The sequence below is a fragment of the Amaranthus tricolor genome, chromosome 16 (assembly GCF_026212465.1).
Source record: "Amaranthus tricolor cultivar Red isolate AtriRed21 chromosome 16, ASM2621246v1, whole genome shotgun sequence".
NCBI classification, from domain to species: Eukaryota; Viridiplantae; Streptophyta; class Magnoliopsida; order Caryophyllales; family Amaranthaceae; genus Amaranthus; species Amaranthus tricolor.
In genome coordinates this window covers 5,903,316-5,919,832 of record NC_080062.1, presented here as the reverse complement: position 1 = coordinate 5,919,832, position 16,517 = coordinate 5,903,316, and the positions used below count along the sequence as shown (strand labels likewise).

General features: G+C 29.1%; 1 protein-coding gene across 1 annotated transcript; it reads left to right on the top strand.

Annotated features, from left to right (window-relative positions):
- Nucleotides 1-15,048: 15,048 nt before the first annotated feature.
- Nucleotides 15,049-16,167, top strand: LOC130803142 (uncharacterized). The gene has a single exon (XM_057667325.1). It carries the CDS (start codon nucleotides 15,162-15,164, stop codon nucleotides 15,840-15,842), a length of 681 nt encoding a protein of 226 aa, XP_057523308.1. The 5' UTR covers nucleotides 15,049-15,161; the 3' UTR covers nucleotides 15,843-16,167.
- Nucleotides 16,168-16,517: the final 350 nt, after the last annotated feature.

Genomic DNA, 16,517 nt, shown 5'->3' with positions numbered 1-16,517 from the left:
AAGAAGATGAACAAAAAGAATGTAGAATGAAGATGAAACAGTAGCAGCGTGAAAGAATGAAGAAGATGAAATAGTACACAGCCGTTTTTCGAGTGTTTTATGAAAATTCTTCATGTGGGTTTAAGGGTATATGAACGTTAAAAGGTGGGTTATTTTAATAATACTTTATGCTGCGGGTAAATTAGAACCGAAGTATTTGCTTGCTTATTTGCTGCGGGCAACAGAAAACCGCAGCATATACATATGAAAATTCACTTATTTGCTGCGAGCAACGGAAAACCGCAGCATATACTTATTTTTTTTTTTCAAATAATTTTATGTTGCTTCTTTGTAAAACCGCAGCACATGTTGCGCAACAGATGTGGTTTTTTCCACATGGATATAAGATTTAGTAGAAAGAGAAATGGAATTAAAAATACAACAAAAAGTAAGTGATGGATAAAAATAAGTGATTAAAATGAAGAGAGAGGTTACTCTGTGGATGAGCACCTTAAAAATTATATAAAATCAGTGGAACAATTAAAATGAAAAAAATGAGAGGGATAAAGCGAGTACTCTTTAAGAGTTTAGAGTCTGGACTCTAGACACTAGAGTGTTTGCCTAATTGCGGATCAAAAGAGCAATTCATTTTTTTTTTTTTTGTGTGTATTTGGATGTTGGAGAATAGGTTTGGGGTCGGGTTGGTCTAGATTATAATTCAGGTGATTTGATTAAAAGATTTTTTTAATAGTGATTTGAATAACATATAAGTTATAAAAATGATTGTTGAGTTGTTTTATCACATATTTAGATTTAAATGCCTTGTTGTGGCGAATGTTAAATTGTAAGTTAGGAAGGTGAAGGTTATTGTTCAATAAAAAAATAGAGGGGCTAAGATTTGAACTCTTGATTAATCTAATTTAGAAAATACACTTTTTAACTAACAAGACATATATTTTTAAAGTTATCGAAGTATATTAATTTGCTTTTATATAATAATTCGAAAAATTTCATGGATAAAACTCCTTTCAGACTACATAAAAATTATCTTCCGATTCAGTTTATCTTATACAAGTATTTTGAATTTTCCTCTTATTAATTAGACCATGCCGGCATAATCGTTTGATAGATCCAAGTATTATGTATACTCCTTCCATCCTCTTTGATTTTCATCAAAGAGAAAGATAGGTATTTTTAAAAAAGTAGTAATACATGAAGAGAAAGTATGAATTGTGTGGATGAAATTAAAAAAATGTTAAAATATATGGATGAGATTAAAGAAGGTGGTGGGCCATTATCCAAAAATAGAAATAATGCAAATTAAGTGGGACAGACTAAAATGAAAAATAATACAAATTCAATGGAAGAGGAAGTATAAGCTAAGGAGTTGAATTAACCTGTTAATTCGTTGGACATTTCTAACAATTTTTTCTAATTTATATTAAAATTTTAATCCTAAATTTTATTAAGCTCTCATCAATGAGACATTTTGACCTACATATCTTCAAATCAGCCCTACTTAAAGTCAAAAAAATTTTTAAGAGCAATATCTATCAATAATTCAACTAGCAAATTAAATGTATAAACAATTTAGCCTAGCTTATAAAATATTTTTGACCAAATCTTTGAAACATTTCCAAATGAAGACAAGAAATACGATTCTTTTAGCAAAGGCAATTTCTTTCATTTATATTTTAATACTTTTTATATAGAAATTATCACACTTTTCTTTTTAATCTTACTTTACTATAATTTTTTTTATGAAAATATTCACACCACTTTTTTTTATATACTAATTCACACATTTTAACTCTCTTTAATATTATCTACATTATTCAAATATTCTCATTATTTTTTAATTTTTATGCAATAAAGTGAATATATAATTGTTGCAAATTTATGAAAACCGACATAATTGATCCTATAGGGCGGCAAAAGGGCCTATACCCTGGACTCATAAAAAATTAAAAAATTAATTAGTAATTAAAAATCATAAATAATATTTTATCTCGAAAATTGTTTGATTTTAGGAAAGGTAAATAATCTTTATCGAGTTATAATTAAAAGAGGGGCAAAGCACAGTAAATGGGGGCCCTCTAAAAATCGAAAGAACCCTAAAAACATGCGTGATTTATGGACCTAACCTTGCTGCCTATTTCACTTTCTCTTGTTTATCATTCAAAGTTTTTATTCCACTGCCCTTTTTTTAATTAACTTTGCAACTTCACCTTTTTCTTTACTGCAACTCCTTTATTTTTACAATGAAGATAATATTCATACATGCATGCCTCCCTTTTTGTAAATTGATTTTTTAGAAGTGCTTTAATATGGTCCAAATTTATAGATATATCGTCAAATTTACTTTTAACTTAAAATTCACAAATTGTTATTACAAATTATAATCGATTTTAACTAGAATAAATTTAAATTTAGTTTAAATTTTCGATTTCACTTATTCAAACTCATAAAGTGAATTCTTCTTCTTGCCTTATATATAGGGATGCAGGCGGGGCGGGTCTAGCGGGGCGGGTCTAATAGGAGACCCGCCCCATCGGGGAGGGGATGGGTCCCGGTTTGATGGGTCATGGGGTGGATACGGGTATAAAATTCATACCCACCGCGGGGATGGGATGGAGATGGGTTTTAGGTGATACCCGCCCCGCCTCAAGATACCCGCCCCATCCCCTATATATATATATATATATATATATATATATATATATATATATATATATATATATATATATATATATATATATATATATATATATATATATATATATATATATATATATATATATATATATATATATATATATATATATATATATATATATATATATATATATATATATATATATATATATATATATATATATATATATATATCCACTAGAAACCCTTTAGCAACCTTCAATCCATCCTAACTAGTTAAAAAAGCATCACTGTCATTACTAACCAAGACACCTAATGAAACCAAAGTCCTCTTTACATGCCGTATGTACATGTTGAATGTTTGACAAAGTCTAAACCATGCCAATATGCCATCATAAATCTTGATATAGTCGAACAAATTAACCCCTTCAACATTTAAATTATCCGCAATTTTCCATTAAAAACACTCCACCTTAGACACAATCATTGTAGAAAACCAATGTCTATTAAATGCGATATCATAATTTGAACAATTTGAGTCAAGAATTCATTATTCATCGGAGCTTTCAATTGAACATATGTATGAAAAAATGACGAAAATGTGTTTTAAATTGGAGTATATGCATTATTTTTATTTAAATGGCGGATGAGAATGTTAATAATTAAAACACAAATTCTTGTATGAGATGGTCTCACTGTGAGACATGTTCCATACTTAAATTAAATAGCCTACTATTAAATGTTATTGCTTTCGAACTTTTTGTTTTGAGGTTGTCTCGCCATGAAACGGTTTCTCACAAGAATAGCCGAAATTAAAAAGGCACCATAATAAAACATTGTACCATGGCGTTTGAAATACATCGACCTCAATAGATTGTCGGTAAATATTTATGGAGGTTGTAAAATGGCTTTAACGGCCAACATAATTCCTTCTAGCGCACATTAGCCTTACTTGTGCGCACTCGAAAAAAATTATTAGAAGGCCACCCATTTTAAAATTGTTCTCACCAAACACACTTAACAGTAAAGTTTTTAGCAAATAAACTCCCATAAAAAGAATTGCACATTTGTTTATATGGATAATCGGTCAATTCTTTTTAAAGCTCCACCAAATGTGTCATCTTTTGGTAGGAATTAGACTCTTGGTGGATCAAAAAAGTGACAATTAAAAGAATAATCATAGTGATGCATGAAATGATGATAGTAGTGGTTGAAAATGATCAAGGTATATATGAAGTCATGTGGATCGTTAGTTATGAGGCAACATCGGTAATAATTCTTGTTTAGACATTGGAAAGAAATGAGTGCATGCTAGCTAGTCCTTCTGTTATTTCTTTCTGGTAGTTGAGAAAGTTCACGTTCTTTAATTTTTAGATGAATGGTCCCTCGCACCCTAAGAAATCGTTATGGGCTCATATGGACAAATTCATATAGCAGGAGAGTTGACTATAGATATCATTTTGATAAGTTCATTACCAAAAAGTATTAGAAGGATTAACCATCAAATTTACATATTAGTCAACATCTCACTAAATCACCGATATGAGATCGCAATTGAGCATTTCTCTAAACGCTCATTACAATTCCCTTAACTTTTACCATCAGTCCTTTCTATTGGGCACCAGTATATATATCACTATAACATAATTTGTTTTTAATGGGATATATTTAGCGATATTTAATTTAAATGTCACTATTTCAAATTTCTTATATATAATGGATTAGTGACATGTATTAGACTCTTTAGCAGTATAATAAAAAATCATACTAAAGCTTTTCGCGACATAGGATCTAGTGACATTTCTCATAAATGTCACTACAAACTATAGTAACAATTACATATGTCACTAAAGGCCAAATAAAGTGTCACTAAATTACTCTATAGTGGAACTTAAAATAAAAGCTAACAATTATTACACTAAAAATATAAATCAATGATTTTTTTTAATGCCACTAAATTTAATATCGCGAAAAATAAAATTTGTTATAGTGTATTATTGGTTAAAATTGTTGGGGGGTCGTTGCATTGGTTAAACTTCTATGGTTTTAGGTTTGCATTTCGAATTACATTAACATGATTTTGCCCAAATTGAATGAAAGTTGGGCTAGATCGTGTATGGGTCTATACTAGATTAATAAAATCTAAGGTTTTAGATTAATTTAGATTAGTTCAAATTCATATTGGATTAACATTGAGTAAGACCAACATGATTTGGATCCAATTCCGGTTTTTTTCAAGTTACGTTGTACTTGGGCAAACTTTGAGCAAGGTCATTTGTAGGTTCGAGTTAACATTGAGTTAGCTCATTAGGGTTTAGATTGACTTCATGTATAGCCATTCGGGTTTAGAATAACATTAATTTGACTCATATTAGGTTTGGGTTTAGTTGGAATTGAATTAAGTACGACTTTTTTTGGGTTCAAAATGACTCAAATTACTTTATTTTATTAGTTATGAATTATGATCATATTGCAGGTATAAGATTAGACTGGTTAAATTTTTTGTTAATTTTAGGTCGACTCAATTACAAGTCGAGTCAAGTTTGATCTTCCACATGTTTAAGTAATCTTGACTGTGAATCGTGATCAGATTGTGGGCACTAACTGACTATTTTTCACGGGACTAGTTTAGAATTGGGTTAAAAATAGCCTACCCAATATTTTTAGATAGATTTGATAAGCTGGTCAACTAATTTAGGTTTTAAAAATTCTTATATGAGAGGTTTTATAGTGAGACTATTTTTATTGGACTGACCTATATATATTTAGTAGAATAAATTGATCACTTGTAATTTTAAAGTAATCAATTTGAGAAAAAAACTAATTATATGGGCTTATTTCATGATCAGATGGTCTCATACAAGACGAATTGTTTAGGTTTCATATACAAAATTTGTGAAGCTATAACAACTAATTTTGTATGACACGGTCTCACTGTGAGATGAACTTATATAATTAGCTCATTTTTCTAATAAATCACTTGAAAATTAAGTGATCACTTTAATATACTAAATGTACATAAACTAGCCTAATAGAGATAATTTCACCATAAAACTGTCTCATTTAAGAATTGGTGAATGCAAATTCTTGTGTGAGACAGTCTCACCGTAAGATGCTCTCCATATATGGGTTAAATGACCTAACCAATACAATTATTAGCATAAAAGCTTCTTGTTTTGAGGTCCTTTTACGAAAATATGGTCTCTCACAAGAGCAGGTTAAACTAGAAAACTCTCATATAGGCAGCCCCGATCAAAGTCTTGCAAGACTATACAAGTGGTCCATATTACGGCCCATTTCATTGTAGTTTGGGGTACGAAATGAATTATTTCCACTTGAATATAGTTTGGGCTACGAATAGCCCAAATTAACATCAACATAGTTCGGGCTACGGAATGGCTCAATTCAATAAGCTCTTGCATTACTGTCATAGTAGCACTTTCTCCATATTAATAGCTACTTTAGTAAGATATCGTCTCTAAGTGATACAACGTCAAAATCAAAAATTGATATTTTCATAATGTATATTAAATAGAATAATGTATATTAAATAGGCTATTTAGTATATATATATATATATATATATATATATATATATATAAGGCCTGTCTCATAATCAAACTGCTTTATATAATAATTTGTGAATTTTTTGCGCTACATTTTTTTGTTTTAAAAATTTTCAACTATACACATGATTTAATGTTTTATTTTAAATTAAAATTTAATATTATAATGACATGCATAAAAAAATTAAATAAGATTTCAAATAACATTATTTGAATCATATAAGTAAGAAAAAAATAAAACATGACAAGATAAGTAGGTGAACAGTAATTATAATTACTTTCTCCAAATATTAAAGACAATAAAATTTTTCCAGCGAGAAATATAGGTCAATCTAATAGTAAAATGATTTTTCTTTTATCTTTTTGACAAAAATTCAATTTATAGCACCTATTAAAAAAATTATTTGTATTATTTAATTTCCTATAGAAATTCTCTAACCTACCTCGAATTAGAAGATAAAATCAAATTTCTAACTAGCCATAGGGAAAACGTTACAACATCTTTTTCTACGAGTTATATCTAAAATTAAATTACACGTGTTGCAAAGTGACTATCAATTGGATTAAATTTGGTAGGCCCTAAGTTTCTAAGTGAGGTCCAGTATTCCATGGGAATAGGTATGGTAGTTGTACATTATTAATGCCCCATACCTCGTGAAATTGTATGCAATTTTGCTATTGGTGCTCAACTCATCATCTTCTTCTAGATTTTGTAAATGGGTTAGGTTTACGATAATACTTACATATGGGGCAAATTTAATGAATAATCCAGATAGAAAAATGAAAATAGTAAAAAAAAAAGGCTAAAAATCTAATAGTATTATAATAAAGGGTAAAAAATGTATTTAGTTGAATTTGTAAATCTCGTTTATAAATTATAATATAATCAGAATTTTGAGAAGAAAGGAACACGAAAACTCGTATCTTATTAAAGAAGAATATATAAAGGTTGTGACTAGGAAAACCATTGGCTTGACATTTTAATAAGTTTAAATTAGTTTATTTATTTATGAAAAAGACATTTTACTAATCAATGAATTTGAAGGGTGACATATTTTGCTATTCTCTAAATTTTAAAAATAAACAAGTAATTGCTAAAAATCATCTTATATTGAGTTACTATGTACGTAGACTTAAAAGAATTTGAGAAAAAAGCAATCGCTTCTAATTGTTTAATGAGCAAATTTTATATGAGACCGTCATATGATGTGACAGATTTATATAAAGATCCAAAACTAAAAAAAAAAGTGCTTATATATTTTAAGCGTAAATTTTAATATCAAAAATAACATCTAAACATGAAACAATTTAAAAGAAGTATTTTAATTATAATAGTAATTTATTTTAGTTGACTATTTAACCAATTTAAGATTGACTCACAATAATTGCTAAAGAAGCACATCTCTACCCCAAAAGTCTTTGAGAGGAACTAGGCATCAGACAAAACGACCTAGTGAATCAAATACAATCTCTATTTCAAGTGAAGCTCTGACTTGATGGTTTGCAACCTCTTAACTCCCATCACTTGTACTTCCTCCTCCATCAATCCAAACATCTTTCCCCTCCATCATTTAGTTGGGACCTCATTTGGCAAACCTAATGCCCCCTAAATTATCCATATTCTTTGGCAAGTCGTGTGGGATGCCTTTCCCACGAGATGCACTCTTTACCATCATTCTATTATCCCTTCATTTGATCGTCCCTTTTCTCCTCTCTTACTGAAATTACGATTTATTGCCTTTGGGACTACTTTGTAGCAAAAGAATTTTGGTTTCTATTCTTTTTAGCCTTATAAATGACTTTTTTTCCATTGTCTTACCTAGTTTGGACTGAGATTCCCAAAAAGCTTAGGCTCTTTGGAGTCATAAATACATCGTTCATTGTAGACGACGAAGCTATTATCTTTAATTAACTATCCTTAATCAAGCAACTTTAATTTGATTATTTTTCTATAGGAAGAATTAATTTCATCTATCTCCTTATTTTTTAGAATATCTTTTATCTTACCCCAAAAAAAATATAATATTTAAAATGTATATATTAATTGTAACAATTTGTATTAGTGTAATTAAATAAGTGGTAGAAAACCAAATTATATATATTTTTTATCAAGTAATTGGCTAAAATTTTAGGTTTTGAAATAAAGAAGTGAAGTTATTAAATACATTAAAAAAAAACTATTATAATTTGTCATTTTATATTGCACACTCCTTAGTTTTCAAATCTTTCTCATATACATAATTAAATAGATAAATTGAGAATTCGATTTTGTTTCATTTAGAGCAAGAACCAATTTTTTCAGAAGCAACTATTATTATATTCTTACTAACTTAGATTTCTTCCGCCAACCCTAAAATCAAAAAAAAAAAATTAATAAATAAAATAGATAAATTAATTTGATGGCCTATGAAAATTTTATATTTTCCCTTGAGGAGCACTCGATTAATTAAACTGTGACGACTTGAAAATGGCACTTCATTTGCTATTAAATGATCTTAAGAAACACTCTTGGTAGTATTTTAGTTAGGAATTAAAGTACAAATTAATTTGTTATCCTATTGTAATCATCCCTACGCTTCTTAAGTGAGCTACCTAAAGACTAAAGCTTGCTACGACCTAATCTTGAAATACTTAGATTATTTCCATAGTTTTAATCAATTTTTCTATGCCATAAAAGGACTAAAATTTACCAATAAATAATTAGAATCATGTTTTGATAAGAAAATTAATTGTTACACTTATATAGTAAATATTTGGATAATTTTATTGATATATACAAGGTTACAATATTCAAAGGGAGGATTAATGGAATAATTTATGGACATAATTTAGGATAGTTAGACAATTTAATTATTTTCTCGTTAAAATATATCATTTACTGTTTTTTCTAATTGTTAGATGTCACTTATCACAATTAAAAAATTATAACAATTAAAAACAAATAATAATAATAATAGGTTTTATTAAAAAAATGCAATATATCCTTTATCCTTAAATTATAAAACATTTACAAGCCATAAATACTATTCATCAATGATTGATGGATAGTAAAAACACTATTCACTATTCATCATGCATGGGTTATGTATTTTTTATTACATTTTTATTTTTGTTTTCATTTTATTGACATTAAGCTTTAATTATATCTTTTTAGTAATCATATTAGTGAACTTGGCCTATAAATTCGCTCAACATAGCTTTTAGGTAGTTTTTAGTGGTTTGATGTGAGCTAAAACACAACAAATGATAGTACAAGATATGGGAAAATACAAATTATGGATATCATTAGTACAAGATATGGAAAACAAGTGGAAGTTATTTTCATTTAACCAAGTTTTACAGTGACATAATTCTGATGCTAGAAAACACTTTATGTGAAAGATCACTGATCATGATAATGCAAACTTGATAGAAGTCTATGGTGAAGAGCGATTCATTTGAGCGACTCATAAGGGTGACTTCGTGCTCTGTGTTGTCTACTTGATCCTTAAGGTATTAAATATTAAGGTTTTGATGTCGTATTCATTGTTACCTTGGAGTGGGCTATCTGGCCTTTCTTTCCTCTTTGAATTGATGAAGTTGGCTGAGGAAGTTGGTTGTGAAATTTTTTGGCACGACAAGATAATGCAATAAAGACACATAAGGTTGCTTTTTAGCACTTTTGGATCCGTAGGTTTTCTGTTAGCTAAGAGACTTTCAATCGATGGCGTCTCTTTTCTTGAGATATGTTTCACCTTCTCTACTATAGTCCTATAGATGCTAAACTTTTGTTTGGTAATAATTTTTGTGTACTTTTGGTGTAGGAACTTGGCATTTTCTATTAGCAATTAGACTTTCAATTGATCGTGTCAATAATCCCTTTGTAATACAACATTGAGATTTTAATATTTTTATTGGTATTATTGGCGTTACGGAGACGTAACTTCTTAAGGGGGTAGAGGGCGATAGGAATTTCGCGCGAGTAATGATAAACCTTTTTGGTTGGTAGTCTTGCCTTTTGCAAGTGTTGTGTTATGATAACATGTGTGTCCTGCGTTTCTCGTTGCATTGCCATGCAAGTTACGAGGGCGTAACTTCTTTTAAAGGGGTAGTCTGTAACACCCCGTAATTTATCGGGTTTAAAAAGGGTGATTTAAAAGGGTGATTTGGTTTTATGATTCTCTACAAAAATTTAATTTGTTAAGAGAATTAAGTATTTAATTTAAATTATCATAATCAATGAAAATTTTAAGTTCCTTGAAGGATTTTGTGGATGGACATGTTTTCCTTTTATTTGATGACTTATATGCTTTGTTGATGGGGTTTTGTGTGCTAATATATGTGTGGAAATATCAAGTGGTTGTATGATAGAAAATTGGTCTTGTTTGTTTTATCTTAGTAGTTGTGAATGTGGACTTGTTAGATTTATTTTGGTCATGGGATTTAAAGGTTAATAATTTGAATAATTTATATATAAAATAATAATGATAATAAAAAACAAATTCGGACAGCAGCAGTTCTGTCTCGGTAATTGTGTTGATCCGGAAACGTAATCGTGTTTCGTTGTTGTTTTATGTACCGATACGTTAAAAACTCGTTAAACGCTTAAAATAATTAAAAATAGTAATTGGATGTTAGAAATTATGAAATTTGTTACCCAAGGTAATTGACGCGTTCCGAACGCAGCGGCGAAGTCGGATTTTCCATTTGAATTTTTTAAACCGTCCAAATTTTCTATATTGATAAAAGTTTAAGCTGATAATTAAAACTGAATGATATACTTATATGCCCATCATGTAAACATATACATTTTGAAATTTTAATTTCATTTCAAAATAATGCTTAATTGGTGAATGCATAATGAATTCATAACTAGATTATTAGTTAGTACTCAAATTTAGGTTTTAAACTTTGAGAAACAAAATTAAATTCATTCAATCTTCAATCAAGTTAAACAAAAGTATTTATCAAATATTGATAAGAGTATGTAATGACAAATTTGTTAACGGACTTGTATACAATAAGACCTGTATAAGAGGAGAGTTGACTCCACGTAAATCCGATGATGTTCCATCCTAAAAACAATTGGTATTAGGAGTAGCCCATCAAGTATATATGTTAATCAACCTCTCTCTAATTCTTCGATATGGGATGACATGTAGTATTTTCCAACATGTAACATAACTAGGGTTTAGAGCCATCAACGTAAACTTTTAGTCTCATTTACTTCTTAAAATAGGGTTAGAAGTTAACATGACAACTGTTCGTCATATGCCTTTTCACTTGACTATATAGCACATTTTCAGACTACATCTATCGACTTAAGCTTTTATCCATCTCAAATAGATATGTATATACGTAGATAGATTAACAAGAAAAGAAAAACAGGATAAAATTGTACGTTGTAGAGTGTAGACATTAATAGAACAATTTTTCCTGTTATGCTTGGATCCTTAGGCTACCATGGTAGTTTTAATTTGTTGGTAAATAGTAAGAAATGACAACAAATAATATGTTTTGTCATTTATTGTAAAACAAGAAATGAACAACCATCTACCGAAATTTCTCACTAACTGCATAAAAGAGTATTCCCCATCAATAGTCTTCATCACCCCACGTCATTATTCTAGGTAGATAATAGATATATCCTTGGAAGTTATGTGCTTCTATTCCTTAATAAAGTGTGCAACACATTTTGAATAAATAGTAATTTTTTAATTTTTTGTGAAAACGAAATAAATATAAATAATTTGTAATAATTGGATGCCATTTATTCTCTAGATCATTAAATTTAACTAACAACGTAAAAGTATATATTTGCTATCTAACTTATTTTGTATCATTTAGAAGAAAAGCTCTCATATTATTAATCAAATGTCTAGTTTATTTTTTAACACTATTTATAATCATTTTTAGTTTATATTTTAGTCTCAATCTATAAGTTAAATATATTGAAGTGAAATTTAATTTGATTTGTTTCAATGTAAATTTCATTTTATATCATCTTTATATAATCTTTAACCAAACATAATTAGAGATATTTAAGATTTAAATAGCATATCGACCAACATGTAAAATCAAATGAGACATTTGATAAATATAGAAGGGAGTGTAACATAGTATAATCAAATTGCAGTTTATTGCTTTTTCGGCCCGTTTGGTAATCGATACTAAATAGTGAGAATGAGAATGATTTGTAGTGTGAATTTTTATGATATTTATCATGTCATTCTCTTGATAACGAAAGTTTGATCATAAAAAAATTCTTTTTTTAACCGACAAATTTCTTAACAAGGAGTTATCATCAAGAAAAACACAATAGCGGATATGGATCGATGATTATATAGACAACTGCATCCCATTAGTCATGATTTTTGATAAGGGGGCCAAATTTTCAATATACTAGCAAAATATTTACTAGATAAAAGTAGTTAAAATATGAAAAATTTTAAATTATATAGACTGAAATGGACTTGAATTATAGTAAAAATTATATTTAACAGATAGAGTTGATGCTTCCCTGCATAGTTACATGGAACATGTAACGTAGCCACATTTTGCGATTCAAGAATGTTCGTCGCCAATCACCACGAAACGTGACCCAAATCGCTCAAGGTGACGTCCTAATGTAGAAGACTTTTTTTAAAAAGGTATTTTAACCTTTATTTACAAATTAAAGAACAAAGGAGGGAGGAAAAACGAGATACAACCTAGAAACCAAAAAAATTCCACTTAAAAACAAGTACTTAAAGAAAAAAAATTTCCGTATACATACCCTGTTCCTAATCGTATGTTGTCCCAAGTAACAATACTTCCCTATATTTATCCCTTTTAAAAATAAAGTGTTTTTGACTTCATATATTTACCTCGTAAGTCTCTAAAAAACCACTATATATTAAAATCAAGATAGCAAAAATATTAAAAAAAACACTAAATAGGATGAATGTAAAATTATGAAATATTATGATTAGTGATATTATAATATAAATATAGTAGTCCATAAAAATTAATAGTTTAAATTAGAATTTGATCCCTTAACCTTATATTACAAATGTGTCACTCTAACCATGCATTGAGTTATAGTAATTTTTGCACTCTTAAAATAAAATATCATAGTAATAAGGGAGGCCAAAGTCAAAAATACAAAGGAATCGTATTTTTGCCAAAAGGTGAGGCCTCCCCCAGCCCCCACGTAGCTTCGCTCATGTATAATTGTATAGTACCCTTGATATACCGTAGTATGCAATAGAGTGCATGCATATAAGATGCCATTGAATTATGCATAAATAAACAAATTTATTATACAACATAAGATATATCTGGCTTCGTAATTGCAAGGTATTGTAAATGTTAGAGTATATATAACATATCATGGGGCCGCAACCATCAGCTTAAGCTTTTGGTTGAGTTGGTTCCTTGACATGGTATCAGAAGCCAACGTGAGAGGTCACGGGTTCAAATCTCAACCACCCCTAATTTAAAGTGGAATATTCAGCGCCTATGCGCATCCACACTTCTAGCTCAATGGGGTCTCGTGTGAGGGGGCGTGTTAGAGTATATAACATATCTTGGGGCCTCAACTATCAACTTAAGCTTTTAGTTGAGTTGGTTCCTTGACAGTAAAGCTTTAGGTTTTATACATGGCATACTTTGCACAATTGCACAAGCAAGAACTTTAGCTGCATATTTGGATTGAGACAAATATAATCCTCTGAACATTGGGTTTACAATACTTAAGAACTTAGCTTAATGGTCCAAAATCTTTCATTGCAAATTCAGAAACTCTTTATTAAGATATACTCGAAAACAAAATATTAAAGCAGTAGTTAACGCTCAATAAAATATAAATATCCCTAAAATTTGACTTTTTTCAAACCTTTATATTTTCTCAGCCCACGCTATAATTCAAACAACAATATAATAATATTTTCTTATATTAGTTCACATAATATATTTTCTTATAACTTATGAATGATGGTTTAATTTTATAATAGTTCGTAAATCAATTAAATCAACTTTATATAGAAAGATATTTTATTATAAGCGGCTAACAAATATTTCGAAAGATCTTTTATTACAGGAACATATTGTAGTGTCAACACGTATTACATATTGCCTTTTATGGTAATTGTTAAGCCAAGTGTATTTGAACTTCTTTGGTAAAAATTATTTGTTGCCTTTAATTATTTACTGAATAAAAAGTGTGTAAAAAACTAAAAAGAAATATTAAACAAACGAAAAAAGCTTAAAATTAGTTTTTCAACTTCTTCAAAAGTTAATAACTAACGATAATTTTTGTACTATTTAACTGACAAACACACTTATAATTAATCAAAAAGCTAATTAAAAATTCATTTGTCAAAAATTAAAGCTAATCATAAAGAATTATTTCAGTCTCTTAAGAGACTGTCTCTTTGAGAGACGTATCTCAACCCTAGCCCATTAAAGATTAGTGCATACTTACCGTATTCTAAATAACTACTTGCATTATCCTTAATGCCTACTTATTGTATCCTTAATGCCTACTTTTAATATTTTAAATATCTACTTACATTATTCTTAATCCCCACTTATAATATTTTAAAAAATATATAATGGGTCGGCCCAATTAATGATATTTTTTGTTTATTACATTTATCATTTTAAAAAAATATTCAATTGTTTCAACCATATATAATAAAATAAAGGAAAGGGATCTCACTAGATAACTAATAAAACTGAGGGGATTATTACATGAAATATACATGTGGGCATGTGGGCCAGTACCTAGTTACTCTAAGCCATTAATCAATGTTGTAATCCCTGAAAATTAATACTCTATTTTGTAAACCGGTCCCATGTGTAAGACCCTTAAAGGTAGGTACCTTAATTTCTCTTCTATTTAAAACCCTTCCTTTAAAAAACTCATTTATCAAGTATTCTACTATTTCATTCATACCCAACAAGATTTAGATCTAGAGAGACCTAGAAAACACATTAACAATGGAGAGCAAAGCTTCTAGAAAGGAGGTCGAGGTCGAGGTTGAGGTCGAGGAAAATAAGAAGCCATTTCCTAGGGCAAGAACATTGTCATCCAAGGAAAATATGGAAAATTTTGAAGTTGGGGAAACTTCTTTTAGGGTATATTATGGAGCAAATGGTGCATCAATACCTTTTATGTGGGAATCTCAACCAGGTACACCTAAACACCCTATTTTTCACAAAAATGATACTTCTATTATACTTCCTCCCCTTACACCCCCTCCCTCTTACTCTCAGCGAGCGTGTAAAGACAACTTTTTAAAGAAAAAAAGCTCAAAAAATATGATTTTTCGAGCTTTTCTCTCCTCGATTATTCGAAGGAGACACTCTCGTTCTCATGTTAACCCTACATCATCTTTATCATTTTCTAATTCTAATTCTAGCCCGTTATCATGGTCTTCCTCATCGACAAACTCATCATTTTCTCTGTCACCACCTCGAAAAAAATATAATAAATCTCATAGAAAGAGTTTCTCGTTCTGTTCCCCTAGAGAAAAGAGTCCCCTTTTTTATAAAGAGGAAGAAGATCAACAAGATGTGGGATATTATTATTCAAAAATGTGTTTTGGGTTCAAAAAGCAACAAGGATGTTACTCTATGCAAGATATGAAGGATGCACTTTTCTCCATTAAAGGACATTGAATATATTTTTAAAGTTGATTAATATTAAGGTTTGAAAGGATTAAATCATTGTACATCATATTATTTTGAGTGCTTTTTAATTTTTAGCTTTAATAATTAGCTTAGCTTGTTTTTTGGCTAAGTTTAGATTAGGAAAGAGTGAGTTTGGGTAGTTACTTGCTACCATACATACCCTCTTTTCTAAAAATTTATACGATGTATTACTCTTTATCAAGGATATCAAAGCTTATAAGTAATGCTCCAAATGTTAATGAATTTTCTCATAGATAATATCTTTACTAAATTCACGCACTTATTTCCTCTTATTTTAAGGTATTTTAATTAATTTTTAATTAGACAATTTAAGGTATTTTAATTAATGATTAAGAGTCTCGTTTTTAATTTGAAGAATCAAATTTTATTTCAGTTGAAAAACAAATTATACTTTTTAAAATAGAATTTTAGGCTTGATTTTCACTATTCACCCATTCCTTAGCTTAACTATATTAAAAAAAAATTTCTTATGTATTGCATCTATCTATTTGCATAATAAATTCGATTTATTAAAACAGTTGACAACTTGCCGCCACAAGTCATATTTTATTGTTATAAGTTCCGTTCAAAATACAGTGACTAGTCATTTATGATTAAGATTTAAGGAATATGTTTAAGGAAATTTTTATTCAGTATATTAAT

What these genes read in the sequence shown, in the direction of transcription:
- LOC130803142 (XM_057667325.1), top strand. Translation starts at nt 15,162, where the DNA reads ATGGAGAGCAAAGCTTCTAGAAAGGAGGTCGAGGTCGAGGTTGAGGTC.